Raw genomic sequence first — 23,776 nt, 5'->3', positions numbered from 1 at the left:
CGCTTACGCATTGACAGCCTAGGACCCAGATATAGTAGGAGTGATAGATATATAGCAGTCGTTTATATATTGAATCTAGCGAATTAAAGCTTCTTCTGAGTAAGCTTCAAGAGCGTGTTTAGCATTAAGTTTAGCTATATAAGGCCCTGCTCCCTTTTTTGATTCGATTATAGAGTGTATCGATTAACACCAAATCCGCGCGCCAAACGCGCAATATTTGGCTTCTCCACGCGTGATGCTGCTAGACAGGCCTCAGCTATACGAGATTCATCGATTTTATGCATATTTAGATAGTGATATTGGACAGAGAAGCAGAAAATAGAGGAGTAGGAAAAATGTTGAATCTGTGCGTGGCACACCTGCAACGCGGAAGCGGTGGTGGGCGGAGACACTGCTAGTATATCGCCCATGGAAATATCATGCATTAAATGGATTTACCAGTGGATGCGTGATATTATCTGAAAGAAAAACAAATGTTACACGAGAGTCGAGCTAGCAGTGTCTCCGCCCACCCACGCCGCTTTCCGTGTTATGGGTGTGCTACGCCCAAACATATAGCCATACACTAATGCATAATTTTTGCTTTTTTCCCTATCTATTAACGCATCCCAGTAGTGTTTATCAAGAAGATTTTACCTTCCTAGCGCGCTTCCACTGCTCTTTCAAATGCTGTATCTTGATTCTTCTTAGGACCTGGTAGTAGTGATTGTTACGGACCATGCCTCCGGGGTGCTAAATATAGGCGCACTACAGCTAATCACCTAGACCCTAAAGGGCGATTAAGGATTCTGCTAGAAATAAGGTACTTAGAATAACTGACAGTGACGCAACAAAAGTATTTGCGCTCTTGTGGCCCCACATCCCATAACATTCTGCTAGTCAAAAACTTCTATTTCCTGTTCAGCATCACCACTACTATCTGTCAATAAAGTAGGATACGGTATCGGCTAGGAAAGCTGGGATCCAATGGAATGAGATGCTCAATGTGATGATATCTTTTATGACTGATTATCTAAGTGTATGGGCGGGGGATGTTGAATATCCCCTGCCTCGCTGCCTAGCGCGTTATGGCGCTGTATTCCGAGTCTATCCAGGATATCATACAAGATATGCAGTAAATCGAGTATTCCTGTAACAATCTGACGTACACAGGGATACAGTGACACAGCAAAAGTATTTGCGCTTCCTTAGCCCCACACCCCCTATATTACATAATATTCTGCCAGCCAAAAACTTCCAATTTCCATTCAACACTACTACTACTATATAGTAGCTATCTAGTAGGGTGTATACCACCCTTGGCTCTCTAAAATCGCTGCAACCCTATTTGGCATAGTCTCTGCGAGATGCCTAAGATGCTGAATATCTAATGCTTCCCACGCCTGCTGCGCTGTTTCCACTAGAATAGCCTTAGTTGTATCATTATTTGGCATATGTATTAGATCAGGTCGAATCTTATAGATTTCCTTCTTTAGTAACGCCCAAAGATTTTCAATTGGATTTAAATCTGGCGAGTGAGGAGGCCAATCCATAACCTGAATCCCTAGTTCTGCTAAGGCTTCTCGTACAACAACTGCTGTATGTGTAGGAGCATTATCATGCTGGAATATTGAATCTTCGTATATAAGTAATGTTGGTAGGATACGGCGATATAACTGCTCGATAACAAAGCGATTAACGCCGCCACGTTGAGAGTTAGGATCTCCGAATAGTGGAATTAAGCCAGTCTTTCGTTCTGCACCTGAAAATGCAGCCCAAAACATCTGCTTAACTTGCTTTCCACGATGCGGTAAACCCTGGCATTGACCCTCTCTTGGTTGATCCTTTGGACGTGTAAAAGTCCACTCTCGTTGCATTCCAATTCCTCGTTCAACTGTGCATTCGTCGGACCAGAAAACACGGCCCTAATCCTCTGGTGTAAAGTGTTGATATGTAAGTGCCCAGCGGAGTCGTTTTTGAGCGTGTTCCTCGGTAAGATAGGGACGCCAGCTGCATCGCTATTTTCGCATATTATGAGCGTTTAGAAGCCGTCTAATAGAGTCATATTTAACCTTATTAGATACTGATGCAAGAAGATCTTTTTGTGTAACTTTTGGGTTCTCAACAATAGTAGTAAGGATACGTTGACTATCCGTTTCTGTAAGCTTTTTAGGGCGACCAGAGCGTGGCTTAGATACACCAGACCGGCGCTCTGTCTCCTTCTTTATTGTATAGCGAATAGTAGAAAGTGGTATCCAAGGATATCGTGTCTTTCGAATATGGGTAGGGCCCCATCCAATAGCATGCAATTCGCAGATACGCTCCCGAATAGTAGGTGTAAGCTCGGTTGATCGCGCCATAGTAGTGGTAGTAGTAGTAGTAGTAGTAGTAGTAGTAGTAGTAGTAGTAGTAGTAGTAGTAGTAGTAGTAGTAGTAGTAGTAGTAGGAAATAAAATAGGGGAAACATAGCATGTGTATGCGCGTGTTGAATCCTAGCGTGTTTCCTACTGCGCGTTTTTAGTAGGCGGTGGTTAAGGCGGTAGGGGTGTGGGGCTAAGGAAGCGCAAATACTTTTGCTGTGTCACTGTATGTGAGTCTTAGCCGTATTGTGCAGTCTTCCATCCCATCACTATCTAGTAGGAAAGGTGAGAAAATAGGGGCTTTACATGATCAACATGTTTACGGAGGACGCAGCTCATCATGACACCTAAGAGGTCTAGTATATGTAAACTGAAACCCTGTTTATATCGGCTTGACACATGTCAAGAAGGAAGACTGCATAATACGGGCGAGACCCACATATCTCCATGCGAGTCAGGATATTACAGGGATACTCGATTTGCTACGTGTTTTGTATGGTTTCCCGGGTATACTCGGAACCCAGCGCCGTAACACGCTAGACAGCCAGGTAGGGGATATTCAACATTCCCCCGCCCACACATTTAGATAGTTCAGTCACCCAATACATCACTATATTGAGCATCTCGTTCCATTGGATCCTAGCTTTCCTAGCCGATACCGCATCCTACTATATTGACAACATACACTCCATGCTTACATTGGAAATTAGCGTGTTTCCTACTGCGGTTTTTTTTAGGCGGTGAGTCTGGCGGTAAGATATGGGGCTAGGCAAGCGCAAATACTTTTGCTGTGTCTTTGATATCACAGCGATATAAATATGTTAGAGGTAACTGAATATTTCCCTTCTAAAATACCTCCTAAATACAATACTTCAAAATAATTAGTTGAGACCACTTTTAGATTTTGGACTTCGACTGGACTTCGACTAGGACTGGCACTAGAATCTCGACTTGCATTTTGACCTGAACTTTGACTGGATGATGTAGCCATGACTAGTAGATTCAAATTTGAGAATAACTTATATAAGCTCATTGGTTCCATGCTACTGTGAATGCAAGTACAGTTTGAAATTTTCTCCTTCCTGCAGAAATAGAGTCCGAGAGATATAAGAGCATCAATTACAGACTGTCCAGCAACAGGTCAACTTTAAATATGGGCCCGTGGATTACAACTCGTTGTGTACTTTGCCACTACCAGGATCCAAAAAAAAGCTTACGATACTGTCAGTTTTGTTGTTGAACCTGAGAAACTAAATATTTTGAAATGCGGAACTAACATAAATCTTCAACTTAGTTGAAACCTTCCATAGGTTCAGAACGCCGGTATATTTTGATCAAGTTTCCAGCTCATATGATCTGTCGAATTTTGATCAAGCTACAGGAACTATGGGGTCTACGTGGTTCGCTCATGATCTTTGTTGGAAAGCTTTGATGAAACATTTTGACCAAACACCAAACCTCAATATCATGAAAGACAGATGGTGGTATGTCATGGGCTCAGAGTTTCACTCCAGTATGTTTATTTTATAGAGAATTACTACATCATAATCATAGGTTGCTGACTTCGGGGATCAAGCAATGGGCCGTTACGATCTTCCAGCAGGCAAAGGACCAGGATACGATGGCCTCAGGCGAGATCTTCAAATACGCACGGCCCGAAATGCTTTACCGAACCCTACAGCGCTCAAAGTCAACATTACGAATTGCACAGCATCTGGTTTCGATCCATTCCTGTTGCTTTCGCCCGAGATCCGAATTGAAATTTCTCAATATCTCCCTACTGTCGATTTTCTCAGTCTTAGGCTTTCATCAAAAGCTATGGCACTTCTATTTGAAAGCCAGCAGTTCTGGAAAACGAGATTTGATGTACTTGGCGAACGAGGTTTCCTGAGTTTCTTGACAGAGATGGGTTGCAAAGATTGGAGACTAATTTATCGCTGCACTCATAACATAGTGAAAAGGAATCATACGGCGAGAGATTTTAGGAGACAGTGGCTCAGAAATGAGCGGATCAGGGGCATCGTTCTGATTACAGAAGCATCGGGCCTTGTTCTACCAGATGAAAATATACGACCCCAGAATTTACGCTGGACAATGACTACCGAGACAAAGGCAAGCCACGACAGCGTCCCGATGCATTTAAAGCACTTGCAAGATGTCTCTGCGTCTAGAGAGCCTCGCTGTTCTGTATGCCAGCATCAAAGGCATATTCAGCGATCTCACACAATTTCTCTGGCTCATCCAGTTATAAAAATTGCTGTTTCTGTCTTTACTGAAAGAATTGACACATTCATAACGGGAATTGATTTTATTCATGAATCCGGTGAGCACGTAACATCCTTCGGCTATCAAATACCAGGGAAAAAGGCCATGGTTGATCTTTGTGGCGGAACGTTGACGGGTTTTGATTTCCGGGTGGGAAGAGATAATGATTTTATTATTCCAACTATACGTGCTATACGGGCAGTTACAACAAAGTCTGATACCATACACTACAAATGGGTAGGCAAAGAGAAATTCAACAAATCCAAGTCACATGTGACTCGACTGAATACAAGATCGGGTATTGTGTCCTTTTCGGGAGACTTTTGGGTGAGTAACATCTGCAAATAATATAACGATTTTTTACATCATCATCATCATCATCATCACCAAATGGTGCTAATATTGGACAGGATTATAAGGTGATAGCTCTTGCACTAGGCTCAGCTCCCTAGGCCATTATTACCGTGATAATCAGTAACATAATGGTGCAGTTCTTTCGGTCAATGCACTATTTGCTAGCTCTGTGTTTGAAGCTACTGGCTACTGAAAGCTGTGGGACTTTATCTTTCCTAAATTTCCTTTGTTTTGAATTGCTAGTCAGAGTCATTCTTTTACGAAGGGCCAGGTGAAGTTTCTCGGGATTTTGACCATAGGCTCGATTGCCGTTTACAAGATTCCTTTTATCCTACCTCTGAGTGTGTTTTTCTCCGAAGAAAAAGAAAGAAAATAGGCTGTGTTATCACATTGCTATACTTCTCATATATACTCAGAATAGAAATAGATAGACTGAGGTATCAAAGAGAAGGGTATATTACTCAGTAAGACCGAGATACTTATTTAACATCTAAGTTTTGATTAAATTGATCGAATTCCTATAATCGAGCTCGTCCGAGAAGATTTCCTACATAAGTGAAACAGAGGAGTGAGCAAATCCTGTATTTTATTGCATACACTAGCGCTCTATCGATTTTTCGCTTCTAAAGATTCGACGATATTGCATCTAGGTCAGGTCAAATCATTTGGATAGCGACTGTCAAAGACTACGCTAGGGGTGGAGGGACTCTATATCTTAACATAGACATCTGTATCTTGAATATCAACATTATAAATATCGGATCTTCAAACATGATTTCAATCACGTTTGACATCAACACTATCAACATTATCAGCATCCTCGATTCTAACATCCTCCTCCACTCAAATATCTTGAGCATCAAAAGCTCGAGTATCCATATTAGTATCTTCTATGCACACTAATACTCCCCACTTTTATATCTCAAATATCGAGTCATTAAAGATTATTACCTTCGATATTAACACTGTCTACATCCATACCCTCGAACCTAATATCCTCGGCTCTATTATCCGCCTTGACTCAGATATCTTGACCACCAATAGCTCGATCTACCTCTAAATCTTGAATATTAGGTTATATATCTCGAGAATAAAACCATTAAATAATACTGTCCACATCCGTATCTTCTAATCTAAAATCCTCGAATGTATTCTTATCAACTCTAACACATTCGACTTTGGCACTCCTTCCTCGAGCTTGACACTTCTTCCTCGAGCTTGACACTCCTTCCTCGAGCTTGACACTCCTTCCTCGAGCTTGACACCCTCCTCGATTTTGACCCCCTTCCTGATCAGATATATCGAAAATCAAAGTCTGACAATATCATCATAACATATTATGTTTTCGCGAATATCTCTTGCCTCGATACCTTCCACAATAACAACCATCATTCACATCCGAAATACCATCATGGCAGTGAGTCCTCGTAATAATTTCTTCGCTCCAAAACTAAGATTTCTTGTAGTCTGCCGCTACAGATAGCGGAGTGCAATCATATTTGCACGAAATAGTCAATCACTCTGTCGTGAGGCTACCATCGACCATCTATGGCTGCGGCTCATGACCATACTCTTTCCCTGGCATGAAGGTTATCTACATCAGCGAGAAGATTATTCAAACCCAACATCTCAAAGCAGGGCGAACGTAAGTCTTACAATTATTCGAAATGGCCAGCGATGCAAGGCCATAATTATCGAGAATAAAAGGCCTTCTCGAAGCCAAACGGGTGTGCCCGCCGAAAGCTCTTGGGAAAGCGCCAAAAACCAGCTAGCTCGATTTATGGTCCGGACCCACAACAAACAGGGCAGCCTGTTGCTCCCCATGTTCGGCGTGGTGGGCATTGGTAAGCTTGCTAGGTTTTATAAATTAGCTGACGACAACGACAACAACAACGACATACTAAAGCCCTACCAGGATGATGATGGAAAAAATTACGACCTAAGTACGGAGTTCAGTTTGATTGAAAAGAAGCTGCTGGATATGAAGCATTCAATTGAACATGGATAAGGAACCTTGAAGTCTAACACAATGTGATAGCTGGGGCTTGAATTCGCTGTTTCTTTTCTAAATGTGTGCGCAGGGATTAAGCTCTTTTTTTAACTTTTCAATCAAAGATTGAGAGTTTAGTATCTTTATTTTTCATATCTAGGGCGATTACAATTGCAGCCGTATTATTGATTTGCCAACGAACTTGTATAGAATAAGTAGACCCATTAGTTGATTACACATTGACTTGATTAGTAATAAAATAAATAACAGGAAATCATCGGGCTCTTACTTGAAAAAAAAGACTCCGGGTATTAATTCAAAATGAAGGAAAATTGAGAAGGCAAGGTCAGTTTGGTAATCAGAGTACTATTTCAGCACATTGTGACGGTGGGCTGGTAGCAAGTGCTAGCTGTATAAGCGGGTGGCCTCTGCCTCCTATAGAGACAAAAAGGAGTAAATTTTAACGTTCTTCATTCACTTTGGCCTGCGTTCTATTTGTTCTGGTTGCCATATACGAGATATCCCTCATGCTATGCGTTTCTTGCAACCTTTCATGCACCCCGGCCTTTCATGGCTCTTGACTCGCAAAGGGACCACGTTTCAGAATAACCTCTAGCGAAGCAATCCAATTTTATATTACTGACATTCTTCATCGCTCTCTAGTCAAGTATACTTGTTAAATTCTGGCCCCTACGCTGAGCGTGATGATGTTTCTAAACCAGACGCGGTAGCAAAGATCCGGAGATTGAAAAGAAATGGGAGGAAATAAAAGGGATTAAAAGCTGGAGTATATACTAGAAGAAACCAGGCCATTTCCCCTTACACCTCTCCGCTTTTCTTTACCTATCCATTTTTCTTCAAACGGAAAACCATATTCCTACCAAAAAGAAGCGTTCTCCCGCCTTGGATCTCTCGCCCGCCAGTCCAACTCCTTCTCCTCTTCCTCTGCCCCGGCCACCTGCGACATATCGCGCCACTTCCACTGATCTACCATGGCCTGCGCGTGGGCCTGGACTGACGCCGGGCTCGGAAGATCACCCGGGCCAAGGGGCACCTGGCCAGGGGCGCGGCGGACCCCAGCCGTGATCTGAGTAATAGCGGCGGCTACAGCGCTGGGCTGCTTCTTGGCGCACCGAGTGGGACCCAATTCGAGGTGTCCGACGAGAGCGGCGTAGGAGAAGAAGGTCTTGAGGCAAAATTTGCACCTGAATCTGGTTAGAGAGCACATGACGGGGAATGATGGGCTTGGTATAGCATGGGAAGAAGGCATCTTGGAATTGAAAGGTAGTGGTAGAGCGTGAGGAGATTGCAAGGGTAATTTATCGACGCACTGGGGCTTCTGGCGCTTTGATGAAATGCTCCCTTCTTGGAGCGCGCTTTGGTGTGGGTGTCCCGAGATGTGAGTCTCGAAGTTGTGCCAGTTTGTGGTGCTGAAGCTGCATGGGCAGACGTAGCGGCGAGATTCGAAATCCCAGAAGCAGTCTGCGGTCTGCGGTTGGTTATTTGTATAGATTGTCTTAAGTGAAGCTGGGCTCTTTGGTGGGAAGGATACGAAATATCTGGGATTCTTAACGCAGTCCTCGTCGAATGTAATGAGATCATTGGGCGCCAGGGGGACATTGGCAGCACCGGGTTGGGCCATGTACAGAGGTGGACTAGGGCCATGGTTTACAGAGCCGCTGGTACTTTTGACGGTTGAGTTCTGTTGATGATGAGAGGATATGTGTCGGAGCTGGTTCTCCAGGGTAGCTAGTGCTTCATGGCTGAGCCTGGGGCTGCCATCTTTCAGATAATTAGTGGCTGACCATGATTTTGTCCAAGGGAATAGTTTGGCTTTACCGTGCGAAGTGACCAGAGGCTGCAGTTGATGAGCTAGTCGACGAGCCAGGTCTTTTTGAAACCCGAGGGGGAGATTTCCTTGCATTGGTCAGACTCGATATGTTGCACCAAACCGGTGGCATAAGAGAAGATGTTTCCACAACCGTTGCAGGCGACGTCATTGGTAGGAGGATGGGTCTATATGAGTGGCACTATGTTATTGAAGACAGTTTCCAGCTGGGGCCATCGATGTCAACGCCCCTATATCAGCTCTTCAACTGGAAATAACAGCACTGACCTTCTTAATGTGAAATGCCAGACCGCCGTCTGTTTGGAACTCAAGCTTGCAGATGGGACATGTGAAATGTTCCACGCTCAGAATCCGGTGAATAAAATGCTCCTGCTCACTTGAAAAACGTTCTCCACAACAAATTATATGATCAGGAGTGTTTTGGATGTGCTGTTTCATCTCTGCCTCATTGTCAAAAACCCGCGGGCAGGACTCAAACAGGCACGGCAGCTTGGATGATTTGTGATAAGCCGACATTTTTGAGCCTGAACGGGTAAGCAAGCAAGTTGCTCAGTAGATGAGATAAGTGGTAAAGGCGTGGTCAAGAGAATGAGCTACAAAATCAAGGTGAGAAAAGGGAAGGAGGATGAAAGTGCTTGATAGGAAAACAACTCTTGTCATGGGTGTCAAGAAGCAGACTAGCGCCGATTTCTAGCAACAACCAGGTACATCATTAACCCCTGCAATTCATCACATATGGATGGGTCAATTCGATACAGCCAATACGGATATATGTTTCATAACCCTGCCCACTATTCTGCGAGGATACCGATTCTGTATCCACTAGAACCGCGAAAAGGGTAGCCTAATAAATATCCACCCCCGTCAACAAGACATAATCCTACTTTTTTCAGGGCATCAGTTGTAAGGTGTATGGGGGATACTGACCATTTGCCTCGTAGTGTAATCACCGCCCAGTGATTCCCATCCTCGTCTGTCTCCTTTTCCACTTTTGTCGAGAACGAGATGGCACTCATAATGCCATCCCCGAATTTCTCATTCAGCACTGCCTTGTATGCATATCCATAGTTCTGAACAATCTCATAGAGTCGATAGATCAGTGGTTCCTTGGGCGGCATTTCTACCGATCTCCCTCGGTCAGGGAAGCCATCGAGCTGCTGCGTGAGTAACCCTAGGTCAATGCCGAGGAGTTCGGCCAGCTTCTCGGTATCCTCTGGTGAGGCCTTGGCCTGACCATAGAAAATGGCGGCGGTCGCGACTTCGTTGCGGCCGATATGCTGGGCAATCTGCTCGAAACTAAGCTTCTTGGTGGACTTGGCCTGAAAGAGGGTATCGGAGGCGGCAGGTAGATAGGGGTGCTGGTAAGCCTGGTAAGATTCAGGTATTGTCAGTCCTACGTAATCGAGATGGAGATGGACGGAAGAGGGAGTACATCAAGAGTTGCAAGAGACATGATGGTGACGCTGGCTTGTTCGGTGCTATATATGATTGAGAAAGACTGGAAGAGTCATTGGAAGATGGCCTTCAACCAGTGTACGATTCATTCAGCGTCTCTCGGCGCGGGGCTAATGTGACCTCGAACGCCAAGCGGTCGCGACGAGATAACAACGTGCGGGGAGTTCCGAGACCCGTCCAATAAGCTTAACTGAGCTGAAGCGTTTCTGGCCTGTCGATCCAATTCCCGTCAAAAATTCCCAAAATTGCGTGTTAGTCATACAGATAGTTTCTACAGAGAATTCACAGCATTCTAGTTCGACGAAGTGAGGAGTTAGGAAAAATAAGACAAAGCAAAGAAATTCAAAAAAGGAGAGCTGGCGGGGAAAGGCGCCCCGGTAATCGGGTTGTTATGGCTCATCATCATGACCTTGATTGATCCTGAGGTAGATCTCTGTTTTTGAGGATTTTGGAGGAGGTCACATGGAGTATCACCCAAAAGTCTTTTTTTTTTTTTTTTTTTTTTTAGAATTTCCCCCTTATTTGTCTTCTTCTTTCGAGGGTGGCTTGTGGTTGTACGTATATCCATTTTCGCGGGTAATGGTGTTTGTTTTGTTATTTAGTATGTGGCATGATTGAACACCGAAGGCGGATCCAGGTCATGTGATGTGCCCAGTGACGGGTGGAGCGGGACTTTGGGCTGCCGATCCACGCGGAAGCCGGCCACATGGTTGTCGCGGGCATGGGATGATGCGTAGCGCCCATAATAACAATGCACGAGCAGAGGGCGATATACAGTGTACAGCCCAAGAAATTGTGTACTTGGTTATATGAGCGTCTGAAAGTAGAATCTTGGTTCAATTCCAAGTCGCCCCGGACACCCACAGGCCTGGGGGGTACGCATCAGGGGGCACGGCGTATACGTTGCATCATCATGCATCTATGTAAACAACCGGAACATGGAACTTCGGCGTGGATCATACCAGTCAGATACCGATCGGACGACTATGGATATACGAATACAGGCAAAGACCTTTGCCTGCTGTTGCGCCTACTCTACCAGAACCTTCCTCGTCATCTAAATCCATTGCGACACAGCCACGTTTCCATCGTGGCTGGGCAGCGGGGCTTCCGAGCTCTCAAAACCGCCCCCGCTTCTAGGCAGCCGATGCTCAGCTGATTTATTTCTTTTCTTTCTCTCCGTAGTTTTCTCACTATCTTCCCTCTGTTCCTTCATTTCCTCTTGACTGGCAGTGGCAGTCATGTCTCAACAGAACGACGATCTGGCCTACGGCCGTTACCACGAGTCAGAGCGGGGCTCCGACGGCTCCCGCAGTCTCGGCGACACCTTTAAGAAGTTCCGCGACACCTACAAAAGCCATCAAGGTTCCTCTAAGCCATCGAGCCAGAGTTACGGTCCGGGGGTATGTATCTTTCCCATATTGTCCATCCCTCATAGATCCAACCACATGACTACTGTGATCTGACTCGGAATCCCAGTCATCCACACATCAAAGCGACCAGAACCAGAGTCAAGCCCCATATGGATACAGCCATGGCGCTGGCGACCAGTCACAACCATATCAGCAGCCATACCAGCAATCGGAATATCAGGGACACGGTCGCCCGCCCAAGGAAGACAAACTTTCGGGCTTCCTGGGTAAGATTCAAGGAGCCGTCACTGATTTTGGCTCCGAGTTCGCAACCAAGGTTGGCACAGCCATCGATCCACAGGCCTATGCCCAGTATGGTGCCAGCAAGCCCACTACTGAGCATCGCTTTGGCAGCTTTGCTCCCCCGAGAGAGCAAAATGATGTGAAGTGGTATGTGGATGGTTGCAGTTATTTCTGGGCCGTCTCGAGAGCCCTGGAAACGGCGCGAGAGTCGATCTGGATCCTGGACTGTAAGTAGGACGGGTTATATCTGCTCTCTTTTCGGCGTTGCAATGGAGTTTAACCGATTTATCGCAGGGTGGCTGTCTCCAGAACTCTATCTCAGACGACCACCGACGAAGAATGAGCAGTATCGGCTGGACCGCATGCTCCAAGCCGCCGCTCAGCGTGGGGTGCGCGTCAATGTCATCGTCTATAAGGAGGTGACTCAGGCCCTGACGCTATCCTCGGCTCATACTAAGCATACACTGGAGAATCTTCATCCGAATATCTCGGTCTTTCGTCACCCCGATCATCTCCCTGACCGCCAGGAGCTGGCGTCGTCCATCACATCGTCTCTTCAGAATTTGTCACTTGACTCCGCCAGTCTGTCAAAAATGTCTAAGGACACTTTGAAAGGTCTGTACGGCATGAACGATGATGTGATTCTCTACTGGGCCCACCACGAGAAGCTCTGCCTCGTCGACGGTCAAGTTGCCTTCATGGGCGGTCTGGATATGTGCTTCGGTCGTTGGGACACCAATCAGCATTCAATCGCAGACTTGCACCCATCCGATATCAATGAAACCGTATTCCCTGGGCAGGATTTCAACAACTCACGTGTCCTCGACTTCCAGGATGTCTCGCACTGGGAGAATAACCAGCTCGATCGGAAAACTATGTCTCGCATGGGCTGGTCTGATATCTCAATCAGTCTGCATGGTGCTGTCGTGGAAGACCTCCGTCGTCATTTCGTTGAACGTTGGAACTTCATTTACGAGGGAAAGTATAAGGTTCGCCGAGACACAAGATACACACCCCTCGCACTCTTCGGACGCCCTCCCTCGTCGACAGGCCAACACAGTACACAGCAGCAGAACAACCCATCACAGGCCGGTGCTTCACCCCAGCCGTCGACCCAGCCACAGCAGCAGCAAACGGGAACACCTCCCCCTCAATGGCAGGGTTCTCAACATTCACAGCCAGCTGCTGCTCCATCCTACCTGCCTCCCCCTGTGCAGACGTCTGCTAGCCTTCAGCAAAATCAGCAACAGCCCACCCAGTCATCGTACCAGGCTTATCAACCAAATGCGGCCCAAGGCTCTGCTAGCCAGTCATCCACTCCAATTCAGGGCACTCATGGGCATAGTCAGCCGCAACAGCAGTATAACACCGCTTCTTCATATAATCCTGGAAACACTCAGAGCTATCAGCCACTTCCTAGTCAATCCCCAGCCCCTAGCCAGAGCTCGCACCAGTATTCGTACACTGGTGATTCCTTCCCGCCTCCTCCCCCTGGCCCCCCTCCGAGCCAGTCGTCGTCAACCCAGTCCTATCAACCCCAGCAGTATGGCCAGCAGCAGCACGACCAGCAGACCCAGGCTTCTTATTACGCACCACCTCCTACACATGTCTCTGGAAGTCCTGTACCGCAGGGTCAGCCACAAAGCCAGACTCCTTACTATCCACCTCCACCTAGCCAGGAGGCATCTCACTCTGCTACTCGCGGACTTGGTGATCATGTATATGGAGGTGATCATGAACGAGGCCTTGGAACTCGTGGATTGCGACAAAATATCAGTCAGTATGGGAACCAGTTACGTGGCGAGTTGGCTGGGCAGATCCATCAGTACCAAGATCGTCTGACCACCTACGGACGGCCGACGTCCCAGAGCCGCGGAAATATGTCCTGTCAGATCGTCCGCAGCTGTGCTAAATGGAGTAATGGAAGCCCCCTTGAGCATTCAATTCAGGACGCGTACGTTGCGATTATCAAGAACAGCCAACATTTCGTGTACATCGAGAACCAATTCTTTATCACCGCGACGGGCGACTCACAGCACCCAGTGAAGAACAAGATTGGTGCAGCCATTGTTGAGCGTATACTGCGCGCCGCCCGTGCTGGAGAGAAGTACAAGATCATTGTTGTGATGCCTTCTGTGCCTTGCTTTGCTGGTGACTTGCGTGATGATGAGACCCTGGGTACCCGCGCTATCATGGAATTCCAGTACAACTCCATCAACCGCGGCGGAAACAGTATCTACGAACTGATCGCCAAGGAAGGTTTCAACCCAATGGATTATATCCGATTCTACAATCTGCGGAACTACGATCGCATCAAGAACGGTAGCATGGTCTCTGCGATCGAGCTGGAAAGCGGTGTTTCCTATGAAGATGCTCGTAGACAGTACGATCAGCAGGTTGCAGGCCCTGGAGGCTATGTGCAAGGGCCCCCCGGTGGTGCACCCAGTGCTACACGCAGTGCCTTCGACACTTCTGCTCCATACCCGCAGTACCAACAGGCCGCTCAGCATCAGACCCAGGGAACCAAGGGCACCGGTTCTGATCGTTGGGACACTGTTGCATCATGCTACATGCTAGGTGGAGAGGACATTCGCAATGTCCCATGGGACGGCCACCCCGATGCTGAGATTGACGCTTTTGTGAGCGAGGAGCTCTATGTGCACTCCAAGGTTTGTTTGACTGATATTCTTTACTACCTCTGTTTATTCTAATATTGGAACAGGTGATGATTGCCGATGACCGAATTGTCATCTGCGGCTCCGCAAACCTCAACGATCGTTCCCAGTTAGGCGACCACGATTCCGAGATCGCCGTCATCATTGAGGACTACACCCCGGTCCAGTCTAGCATGAACGGAAAGCCCTGGATGGCTAGTCGGTTCGCTGCGTCTCTGCGCCGGGAATTGTGCCGCAAGCACCTGGGTCTGTTGCCCCCACAAGACTACAAGCGGCCTAACGCCAACTATGAGCCCGTTGGTGTGCCCAATCAGTTCGATCTGGACTGCCCAGAGAGCAAGGTCGTCGCCGACCCGCTCTCCGACACGCTCCAGAGCCTCTGGAACTCTCGCGCCCGCACCAACACCGAGGTTTTCCGCAAGGTCTTCCACGCTGTTCCCGACGACTGTGTCCGCAACTGGGCCACGTACAAGGAATTCTATGAGTACTACTTCCACGGCGCGGACCGGGATGCCGAAGGCAAGGAGGGATTCCACCGACCGGCGCGGTACCAGTGGGGCCATGTCGTGCGGGACGATTTCGCCCCTGGTGCGGAGGGCGCAAAACAGGTTAAGGAGCTGCTGAGCCAGGTGAAGGGCAATCTTGTCGAGATGCCGCTCATGTTCTTGTGTGAGGAGGATATTGCGAAGGAGGGCTTGACGCTGAACGACCTGACGGAACCGCTTTACACCTAGGCTGAAATGCCCTGTCATGATGCAACGAGTTGACCCGATTTTGCGCCATTTTTTGTATAATTTCAAGCTAAATTGGTTAGCGAGTTTCGCCGTTACTTTTGCTTTATAATTATTTCCTTTTGCCGTGTAATCCTGGATCTGAGGAGAACCCCGAACGCTGCAGCATGTTTCCCGTCAAGGCCAGATTGAGTTGTTGTGTCGGTAATTAATTTAATTCCCGATGTCAAGTCTCTTTGTTGTAGCAAACTTCCCCACGCCTTTTCCTCTGACTTCACCTCTTCTGCATCAAAATGATGCTTTTCGGAGATATTATTGCTCCCTCTGCTGCGTACCGTTGCCTGTCACTTAATATTGTTGTTCGATTGACAGGTACTGAAAATAAAGAGCCTCCCCAGTTCTCAACGGCCCCTAAAGCCACAGGGCGCTCCGGCCTGAAAGGCATTTCTTTGAAGCAACGGAAAGCCCACTCTTCCCCTCAGAGATCTTAGTATTGTTCTTCCGGGAACAATATTAATATTTGCTATGACTGGGTCGGTTTATGCTCCTTAACATAAGTCCCGAGTCTTTGAAAGCATCGGTTTTTTCCAATAACTTGCTCACAAGTTGACCTGACAAAGACCCTGAGAGAAGCACCGTAGGTCTAGAAGGCAGCCACATACACTTTTCTACCGGACAACAATGTGAGAGGCTCCTCTCCGAGGACGAGAACAATACCAGTCAGGCACTTTACATCCCAGACGGATCATGTCCAGATTTTCACTCTAGGCCACGCCAGGCACTATTCTCGGCTTCTTAGCTTCAATCGCTCTTTATCCTCCTCCCTTGGTCTCGAGTAGGATCTCAGAACATCTCTAGTCAATGATTGAAGCATAAATATCTCCATCTTCAACCGTCCTCTTCTTCTCTCCACCCGCATCCTTCCAAATTCCAAAAACAACTCACATTCATCCTTCCGCTTTTTCAAAGCAAACCAATCATTCGCAATGGCTCCCGTGCAGACCGTCGTTATTAAGGGTGTGTTAAACATTCACTTTCCAATTTTCCTATCTTGAAAAGCTAAAGTTCTTTTCTAACCCACCTATTCACAGCTTCTCCCGGTGGTGGCTGCGTTGTCATGTAAATATTTTACATAAACGCCCCCGAACCGCCCACCGGTTGCACCATCATGACTTGATCTGGCACACTGGCCAGGTCCATGCTATACAAAATAAAAATCCACAAAACATATGACTCACGCCTCTTCTGCTGTATAAGCCTATCCATGGTTTAAAAAAAATCATCACTCAATACATGATCAACCAACTATTTGCTATAGTCGTCGATGTCCAGTTCATTCTTTCCCAGACTTTGACGGGTTTCCTCATCTCCATCCAATATTTCTCTTGTTTCCTCGATCCGACTCGCCTCATCCTTCAACAATGCCATATCGGTCTCAATGCTGTGGACAAATGGTGGAAACAGGGTCTTTGGAGAAGGAGAAGCTGTTACGCACTGATTTATGTGGACGATCTGGTGAAATAGGAGATAATCCGTCAAGAAGATAGATTCGAGCAATGTTTTCATTTTCCTGCAGCTGCCTATTGAGAGATGCACAAAATGCTTTCCAAAAATGCCGATGGCTTTGCCTTTTGCTAGTGGATGAAGGTGTGGGTTCCAATGGGTTTTTTTGTGCGCCGGGGGATCATGATTCGGGATTCCTGTCTTTTCTTTTCTTACTTTGATATTCATCATGACAGTTGCAGGAATTTAATACAATAGTTTTCGAATTCAATTCGACCTGACGTGTTATCCTCTAAGCTGGGGTCACCTGACCCTCAGCACCTTCTTAGCTAGGCTTAGACAGAACCAATAACATCACCTTTACATCTTCTGACACTGTCACATGACGCTCTTCAGTCTTGATTCCTAGAATAAACCAAAATACGTTTCTGATAGAGTCCGATCTTTTCTCGAAGGGTAAAGAACTTATGCTAAAAAGCAGTTTCAACTATATAGAGGATCATGATTCTCCTTAGCATACACTGCCATATTCGAAAACAGATCCCCGCCGCATACAATCACTGGTTGCTTTTTCCAGCCCTATCCTGAAATACCCTCGTCCAAATCCCAGTTTAGTTACAGATCCGGCTCTATGCTACAAATATCGTACAAATTCTTTCGCAGTATATTGCATACTATTAGATAGATTTTATATTGTTATTAAAATTACAACGATTCCTACGAGTTGAAGGAGGAGAGGTTAAAAGGCTTGAACAGAACTAAAGGGAGAGGAGAAGGAAGTTATTCATAAGAGAAGCAACGAGACCATCAAGGCAGAGGGGAATTATTGGGCATACACGCTGGCGAAACATTACTATACCGGGTGGAAGTCATTTAGCACATCATTGGGGGGTGGGTCTGCATTATGACCGCATATATCACAAAAACATAATATTTTTTATTCGGTTCATCAAGAATAAACAAAAGATCAGAATATGACTCATAGTCACAAGTATGATGCCCTACCAACACAGAGCAGCCGGTCCCCATAGTTCCACTTCGTCAAGCTTGTCTGCATTCTCATCCTCTTCATCGTAACAGCAATAATCGACCTCCTCTTCAGCACGCGACTTCTTCACTGCGAGTCTTTTTGCTACCTCATTAGCTTCAAAAAGAGTGACCAGTCTTCTCTTCCCAGGGTTCCGCTGTGCCCGTTGCTGACAGACTTGCATCATGATCTCTTCCCGCGTCCTTGTATCTTGGTCTTTGCAGAATTGCTTAGAGTCACGCTCTACCGCATTTTTCCACTCATGGCCATGACTTCCGATGCTTTTGAAGCAAGTCTTGAGCGGTGTGAGGGTATTCCGATTCACCCAAGCGTCAACAGCCATTTCAAGTGGCGTATTGCCCGTTGCATTTTCTCGGTACAGGAGATCCGGGCGACAATCCAAAATGGCTTCAAGAATATGAGGGAGGCATTTCCTGATCGTATCATGGACCGGGGTATTGCCAGCACCGTCGAGAAGTTCCAAAAACTTCTGGTTAGTGGGTTCACCAAGTTTGAGGATACTCTTTGTAACTTTGGCGGTGGAAGCAATTGCGCATTCTTTGGCTGAGAAATCTTGATAACAAAAATATATGTCTTGGCATGTGTGCAGCCAGCGAGCAAAAGGTGTTCTTGAGTTTTCGCCACCAGAACGCTCTGTTAACATTCCTGTAACGAGGTCTTTATCCAGCAGCTCCACAAATTTTGTGACAATTTCTGGATCTTTGCAAGCTTCACTTCTGCGATCGGATACTAACAGCAAGTGAAGAAGGTTGTTGCCTTGGGAATCGCGAACTGCTTGGTTGGCTCCAGCCTGGATCAATATTCGTGCAAAACTGTGTCGACGGATAGAGAATGCCAGAGAGAGTGGAGTATGTCCTTCTGATGATCGTACTTCTAGACACTCGGGGTGGTGGTCGACCAAGTACTGAACCAGCTTTTCCGATTCCTCACATTCATGAGACATCACTGCGCAATGAAGCACAAGCTCATCTATTCATTCGGTTAGTCTATATCTTCATATTGTTTAAATTCGCCAGATCCGGTACTCACTTCGATCTTGAAGCCATTTCATGACTGAAGCATCCAGTCCGATCTCAGATCGGGCAAGTCGCTGGATTGTCTCGTGCTCCATATGCCCATTGACATAGTTTAGGTAGTGGCGACTGGGCGCGGTGCTAAGGAACCACTCAGTACTGGCGAGCTTGCCTTGCGTTGCGGAGATGAGTAGAGGGGGACGGCCAGAATCTTTAGACATAGAACTGTTGTGACCAGGTCGTGCAGCCTCTACCCAGTCCTTGCGCTTCTTGCCCCGAATCGAAAGACCTTGGTAATACTGGGGCTCCTCTCGACTCTCGACCCCTGAGGCTTCGCCCATCTTGGTGAGCGGGAGGCCAGCAGCGGTGGCTTGAATGAGTCTAGCAATGCACTCGGTATGACCTAAAGCAATTGCAAGCTGAAACTCCTCTTGAGACAACATAAACGGAGATTTGTTTTCCTGGTCTCGCGCTGTACAATCCTGCGCAGCCTTGATGAGCCAGTCCAGCAAAGCGAGGTCGTTCTTGAAGATTGCATATTTGAAGACAGTGCTAATCCTGATATACCTATAGCCACTATTCCTGTCTGTAGGCACCTTCTTAAACTCATTATCGGCAGGTTCGGCCTCCAGGAAGCGAAACGCTCCGCATTCTTGCTTTAAGGCCATCAGAGGTGAAACTTTACTTTCGACCTGAATAGCAAGTTCACCGATATTCTCATAGGTAAATTGGTCGTCCACAGCATGGCCGACGATAGGCAGGGCCTCGTCATCTGAAGAAGCACCTTCCAGATCAAGTTCAAATCGCACCTGAGTCTGAGACTTCTTCACTTTGTACTGGGCCTGAAGTATCTGAAGAATGATCTTCGCTGCGCGTAGATGACCACGTAGAACAGAAATTGACAAACAGCAAGAGCCCAGGTCATCACACAATGAGATTTCTAGGGGTGGCTGATCCTTTTCTGGTCCCCACATGTCGATCGTCAGAGCTTTGATTGTGTCAATATCGCCATCCCATGCAGCCTCGAACCTGTTCAGACAAAGTCAGTGTTTGTGTATCTTTCCTAGTTTATAAAAGTCAACATACAGTTGCACATATCCCTTTCGAGATGCCTCAGTAGTCCGAGATCTCGAAAGATGGAAAAATTTGGCTTCGAAAGTGGTGATCTTGTTCTTTTCTTGATGCCTTCTCCGTTGAGTGGATTGCTCGGATTTCTTTGTTTCATCGGGATGAAGCTCCGCGTAGGTAACTGCATTTCTTGACAACAGCTCTGTCTCAAGTAATTCGTAGTTTTTCACCAATTCAGTAATTGCATCTTTTTTCTCGGGGAGGCCAGGCTGGTCCACAGAACCCTTCCGACGATCTTCCTGTTCCTGGAACTTCCGGTTGTTCTGTCTTGCAATCTCCAATTTGTGCTTGATAACAAATCTCTTATAGCTTCCTTTTGGGAAGTCGGCCATATACTCATCATCGGTCTTTTCAAACTCAGTCTGGTGATAAGAATTGTATATGTTTGCCTTTGAAGGACCATTTTTCAAGAACGTTCGCATTTCTTTTAGAGCATGTCTTGTTCGGTCAAGTACCGCTTCGCCATCGCTGTACTTTGTCTTCCATTCGCTGTTGGGATTCACTCCACGGCGAAGTAGATCAATCGCAACCAGAGGCATATCGTTTTCAACGGCGAAGAGAATAGGCTGCTTAGGCCCTCTCTCTCCCCATGGCTCTTCTTTATGATAGCGCATTTCATTGGCCATTTGAGCTTTGGCGGTTTTCCAACAATCGTCGACTTCAAACGAAGCAGTTGCACCCATTTGAAGCAGTTTTTCTGCCGCGATATGATTCTTTGCAGTCAGAGCATTCACTAGTGGGGAGCAAAATACCATGCTGTTTGACCACGCTGAGCCTGACGCAGCCATGTGGTTGATCGCACGCTGCAAAGCAGGCCCATCATGTTCCAAATAGACATCCAGCAGATCACTGTAGTTGGATTGAGCAATGTAGTGGATTGGGGTCCAGTGGTTGAGGTCAGCCTGGTTTGATGAAGCACCGAGCTCAAGCAACGTTTGACACATCTCCTTCGCCTTATCCAATGGAAGAGCAAGTACAAGTACCAGCGTTAGAATTGCAGCCCATGGCTTGTTTCTGTGGTTGTCTGTGATCTTGATCGGCATCAAGACATCTGCGCCAAACGAGCCAACAAGTTCCCGGACGGTTTTCGTGTGGCCGTGTAAAATGGCGAGATGCAAAGGGGAGGCCAGACTATCCCATGCGACCACGTTGATATCATATATATCCGGGTCCATTTCATTTTCTTCGATAGTGTCATGGGTCGGGGGTAGCTCTTCGTCTCCATCTTCGTCCAGCTTGACATATGACGCAGAGGTATGCGATGTGTCATCTTTATCATTGCCACCCTCGCCATCATCTTGAGATTGACTATATTTCACTGACGCCATTTTTTGGTGCTCTTCCTCTTCATTCTCATTGCTCTTCTTCAGCAAGATGCGAACAATTTCGGCATTGCCTCGTGCAGCAGCCAGGTGCAATGCCGTCTTTCCATCCGCCATCCTCGCAATTAGTCTGGCGCCTTGATCTACAAGGAATTGAACGATCTCCGGAGTGGATGAGATACAAGCCAGCTGCAGGGGTGTACGTCCAGTGTAATCACGACGATCTGGATCCCAGGTGCACTGAGTAAAGAATTTCTTGACAGCCTCGAGATCATGCGACACGATTGCTTGGCAGAGTAATTCGGTTCGACCGGTATAGGCCATTGCTGCAACGTATGGTTAGATTTTCTGTCAATCCGTATGCTCATTTACTACTTGTCCTTACCTGTCCAATCAGTCTCGGTAATTGGATTGAAGCTGCCAATTTCCTGCCGACCAGGGTCGTCTTTGATGAAGGTCACACTCCCAGAAATAAAGGTCTTGCTTTCCTCTTCAGCAATCTTCTGCTCTTCCTCGGTGACTGGTATAGGGCAATAGCCACAGCAGTCACCAACCACATGCTCTGCTTCGCCAAAGAATGCAGGGTGGCGGTGAAGATACACTTCACGGTCCTTGGGTTGATTCCACTGAGCATTGAGTAATAAGTCCTTTGTATACAGTAGCTTCTCGATTTTCTTTGCATTGAACCTGCGCCCATAAGGAATGGTCTGTCACTTCGTTAGTTCATGCTCAACCCGTTGAAAAATAAGGACAAAGCTCTTACAAAGGTGTGATAATCTGAGATTTGATCATTTTCTTGCCAATCAGGCACTTCGTCCTCCCAATCATCTTTAATATTGCCATGCAAGGCCTTTCCTTGACGACGTCGTAGATAAAGGCTTAGAGGAGGTCGACCGCGCTCTTCGCGTCGCTTCGTAAGATAGCTGTCTCTGTCGCCAGTCTTTGGAAGCTTTTCGAGAACCAATAGCCGTGCGAGACCTTCAGTCCTCATGAAGCTCCTTTCAAAAATTGTCTATCGTATTTGTTAGTCTCTCAACCCCATGTTCCCATAGGATAGGGGATCTCTTACAGGGTCAACTTTCGATCGGTCAAGGGCAGGCCAGAAAATTTCAAATCCGCGGTGAGAGTACTTTGAGAGTCTGTTCTCGTATGATGGGGAGCGTCGAGTCAGATCAATCTGGTTTATCTGGGTGATGTATGAGGCAATTGCGCGAGGTGACGCGTAAACCTGTTGACCGTCATACGCAGCACATGAACAATCCACATCGAAGCCGGTAAGAATCTCGGCTATTGATTTGTAGATACGCAAGACTATCTGGACATGTCGTGTAGGGTACTGTGAGACAATAGTAATTGTGTTCTTTGTGCGAATAGTCGTCGTTTCATACAAGATTGTGTTGCGGATTTTGTTCTCGATCTGCTTGATTTTCTCAATGGCCTGCTCCTCAGTCAATCCGTACAGAAATAGATCAACATCAGATGCTGGGGCAAATTTCTCATGGTAGTATTGTCGAAGACCTCGCTTTGAATTGCGATATTTGTCGGGTACAGGAAGCAGAGAGGTCACCACAGCACTACCAGCCGCCACCACATTGCTCCAGTCCAGATCACTTAGGGCCGCTTCTGTGAAGAGAGCGAAATTGTTCTGGAACTCAGCTAGCGAAGACACGGTCGCGGTAGAGCCACTTGGGCGACGGATTTCATCAGGAAGAGTCAGGATGTATTTTTCCTTTTGCTCTGCAGTCTCCGTGGTCAGATCTCGAGCCCGAATACGGATGTCTGTAGCGCCGGCGTCTGTGTAGAGAGGAACAATATTGGCGTGATTGTCTTTCACCAATGGGTGTGATGGATCTTGTGCAAATATTTTTCTGGCAACCGCGTCGAAGTCATTGTAGGGTTTGATTATATTTTGAATAAATGTCTCTGGATTGGCGTTGATATATTCCACTAAGTCGGCATGCTTTGCCGGCAGTGAGGGTAGTGAATAAGCCATATTGCCAGGCTCGTAACAATCAACAGCAGATGTATACTATTGCAGGAGCTGATAGTATTTTGGCAGATGAGGTTCTGATTCTGGGAAATTATCGGTGGAAAGCAATGTCATTTAAGTAGGATAAAATTGGATGTACTAGTATCAATAGAGCTGTTTTGTTCCTCCCCCAAGCAGGCAGCCTTAGGCAACAGGGTCCGCCCCACTCCGCCCAGCGCCAATCAAGTCGACGCCAAGCCAGTAGTATACTCTTCGCCTCGTCGCGGGTCATAATTAGGCAGAGCTAGCCGAGGAAACGGTGGCAAGACTTACGATGGGTTGGGGCAGTCGAATTATGAAATTGAGTTTTGCGACCCAGAATCAGGCCAAATGGGTTTAATCTCGATCAGCTTTTCATGGTCTCGCGATCCTATCTAATTACACTAAAGCACTGCTCCTCCTTATTCTAAAAGCAGATGA

The 23,776-nt window shown here is 46.7% G+C and overlaps 6 protein-coding genes across 6 annotated transcripts; 2 read left to right on the top strand and 4 right to left on the bottom strand.

Annotated features, from left to right (window-relative positions):
• Nucleotides 1–6,541: 6,541 nt before the first annotated feature.
• Nucleotides 6,542–6,966, top strand: N7462_005007 (uncharacterized protein; the record flags this gene model as incomplete). The annotated part of the gene is made up of 2 exons (XM_057076732.1): nucleotides 6,542–6,603; nucleotides 6,666–6,966. The coding sequence occupies 2 exons, from the start codon at nucleotides 6,542–6,544 to the stop codon at nucleotides 6,964–6,966; spliced, it is 363 nt and encodes a 120-aa protein (XP_056936237.1).
• Nucleotides 6,967–7,825: 859 nt separating this feature from the next.
• On the bottom strand, nucleotides 7,826–8,872 carry N7462_005006 (uncharacterized protein; the record flags this gene model as incomplete). The annotated part of the gene is made up of 1 exon (XM_057076731.1): nucleotides 7,826–8,872. One exon carries the CDS (start codon nucleotides 8,870–8,872, stop codon nucleotides 7,826–7,828), a length of 1,047 nt encoding a protein of 348 aa, XP_056936236.1.
• Nucleotides 8,873–9,588: 716 nt separating this feature from the next.
• On the bottom strand, nucleotides 9,589–10,250 carry cyn1 (putative cyanate hydratase; the record flags this gene model as incomplete). Its single annotated transcript, XM_057076730.1, has 3 exons — nucleotides 9,589–9,619; nucleotides 9,725–10,164; nucleotides 10,230–10,250. The coding sequence occupies 3 exons, from the start codon at nucleotides 10,248–10,250 to the stop codon at nucleotides 9,589–9,591; spliced, it is 492 nt and encodes a 163-aa protein (XP_056936235.1).
• A 1,243-nt stretch (nucleotides 10,251–11,493) lies between these two features.
• pld2 (putative phospholipase D (PLD)) lies at nucleotides 11,494–15,316 on the top strand (the record flags this gene model as incomplete). Its single annotated transcript, XM_057076729.1, has 4 exons — nucleotides 11,494–11,655; nucleotides 11,732–12,134; nucleotides 12,202–14,576; nucleotides 14,630–15,316. 4 exons carry the CDS (start codon nucleotides 11,494–11,496, stop codon nucleotides 15,314–15,316), a joined length of 3,627 nt encoding a protein of 1,208 aa, XP_056936234.1.
• A 1,125-nt stretch (nucleotides 15,317–16,441) lies between these two features.
• N7462_005003 (uncharacterized protein) lies at nucleotides 16,442–16,741 on the bottom strand (the record flags this gene model as incomplete). The annotated part of the gene is made up of 2 exons (XM_057076728.1): nucleotides 16,442–16,514; nucleotides 16,620–16,741. The coding sequence occupies 2 exons, from the start codon at nucleotides 16,739–16,741 to the stop codon at nucleotides 16,442–16,444; spliced, it is 195 nt and encodes a 64-aa protein (XP_056936233.1).
• Nucleotides 16,742–17,817: 1,076 nt separating this feature from the next.
• N7462_005002 (uncharacterized protein) lies at nucleotides 17,818–23,320 on the bottom strand (the record flags this gene model as incomplete). The annotated part of the gene is made up of 6 exons (XM_057076727.1): nucleotides 17,818–18,833; nucleotides 18,894–19,906; nucleotides 19,964–21,653; nucleotides 21,713–22,034; nucleotides 22,091–22,339; nucleotides 22,397–23,320. The coding sequence occupies 6 exons, from the start codon at nucleotides 23,318–23,320 to the stop codon at nucleotides 17,818–17,820; spliced, it is 5,214 nt and encodes a 1,737-aa protein (XP_056936232.1).
• Nucleotides 23,321–23,776: the final 456 nt, after the last annotated feature.

The sequence above is a fragment of the Penicillium macrosclerotiorum genome, assembly GCF_028827735.1.
Source record: "Penicillium macrosclerotiorum strain IBT 26536 chromosome Unknown utg000003l_segment0_segment0, whole genome shotgun sequence".
NCBI lineage: Eukaryota > Fungi > Ascomycota > Eurotiomycetes > Eurotiales > Aspergillaceae > Penicillium > Penicillium macrosclerotiorum.
This window is presented reverse-complemented; position numbering and strand designations above follow the sequence as displayed.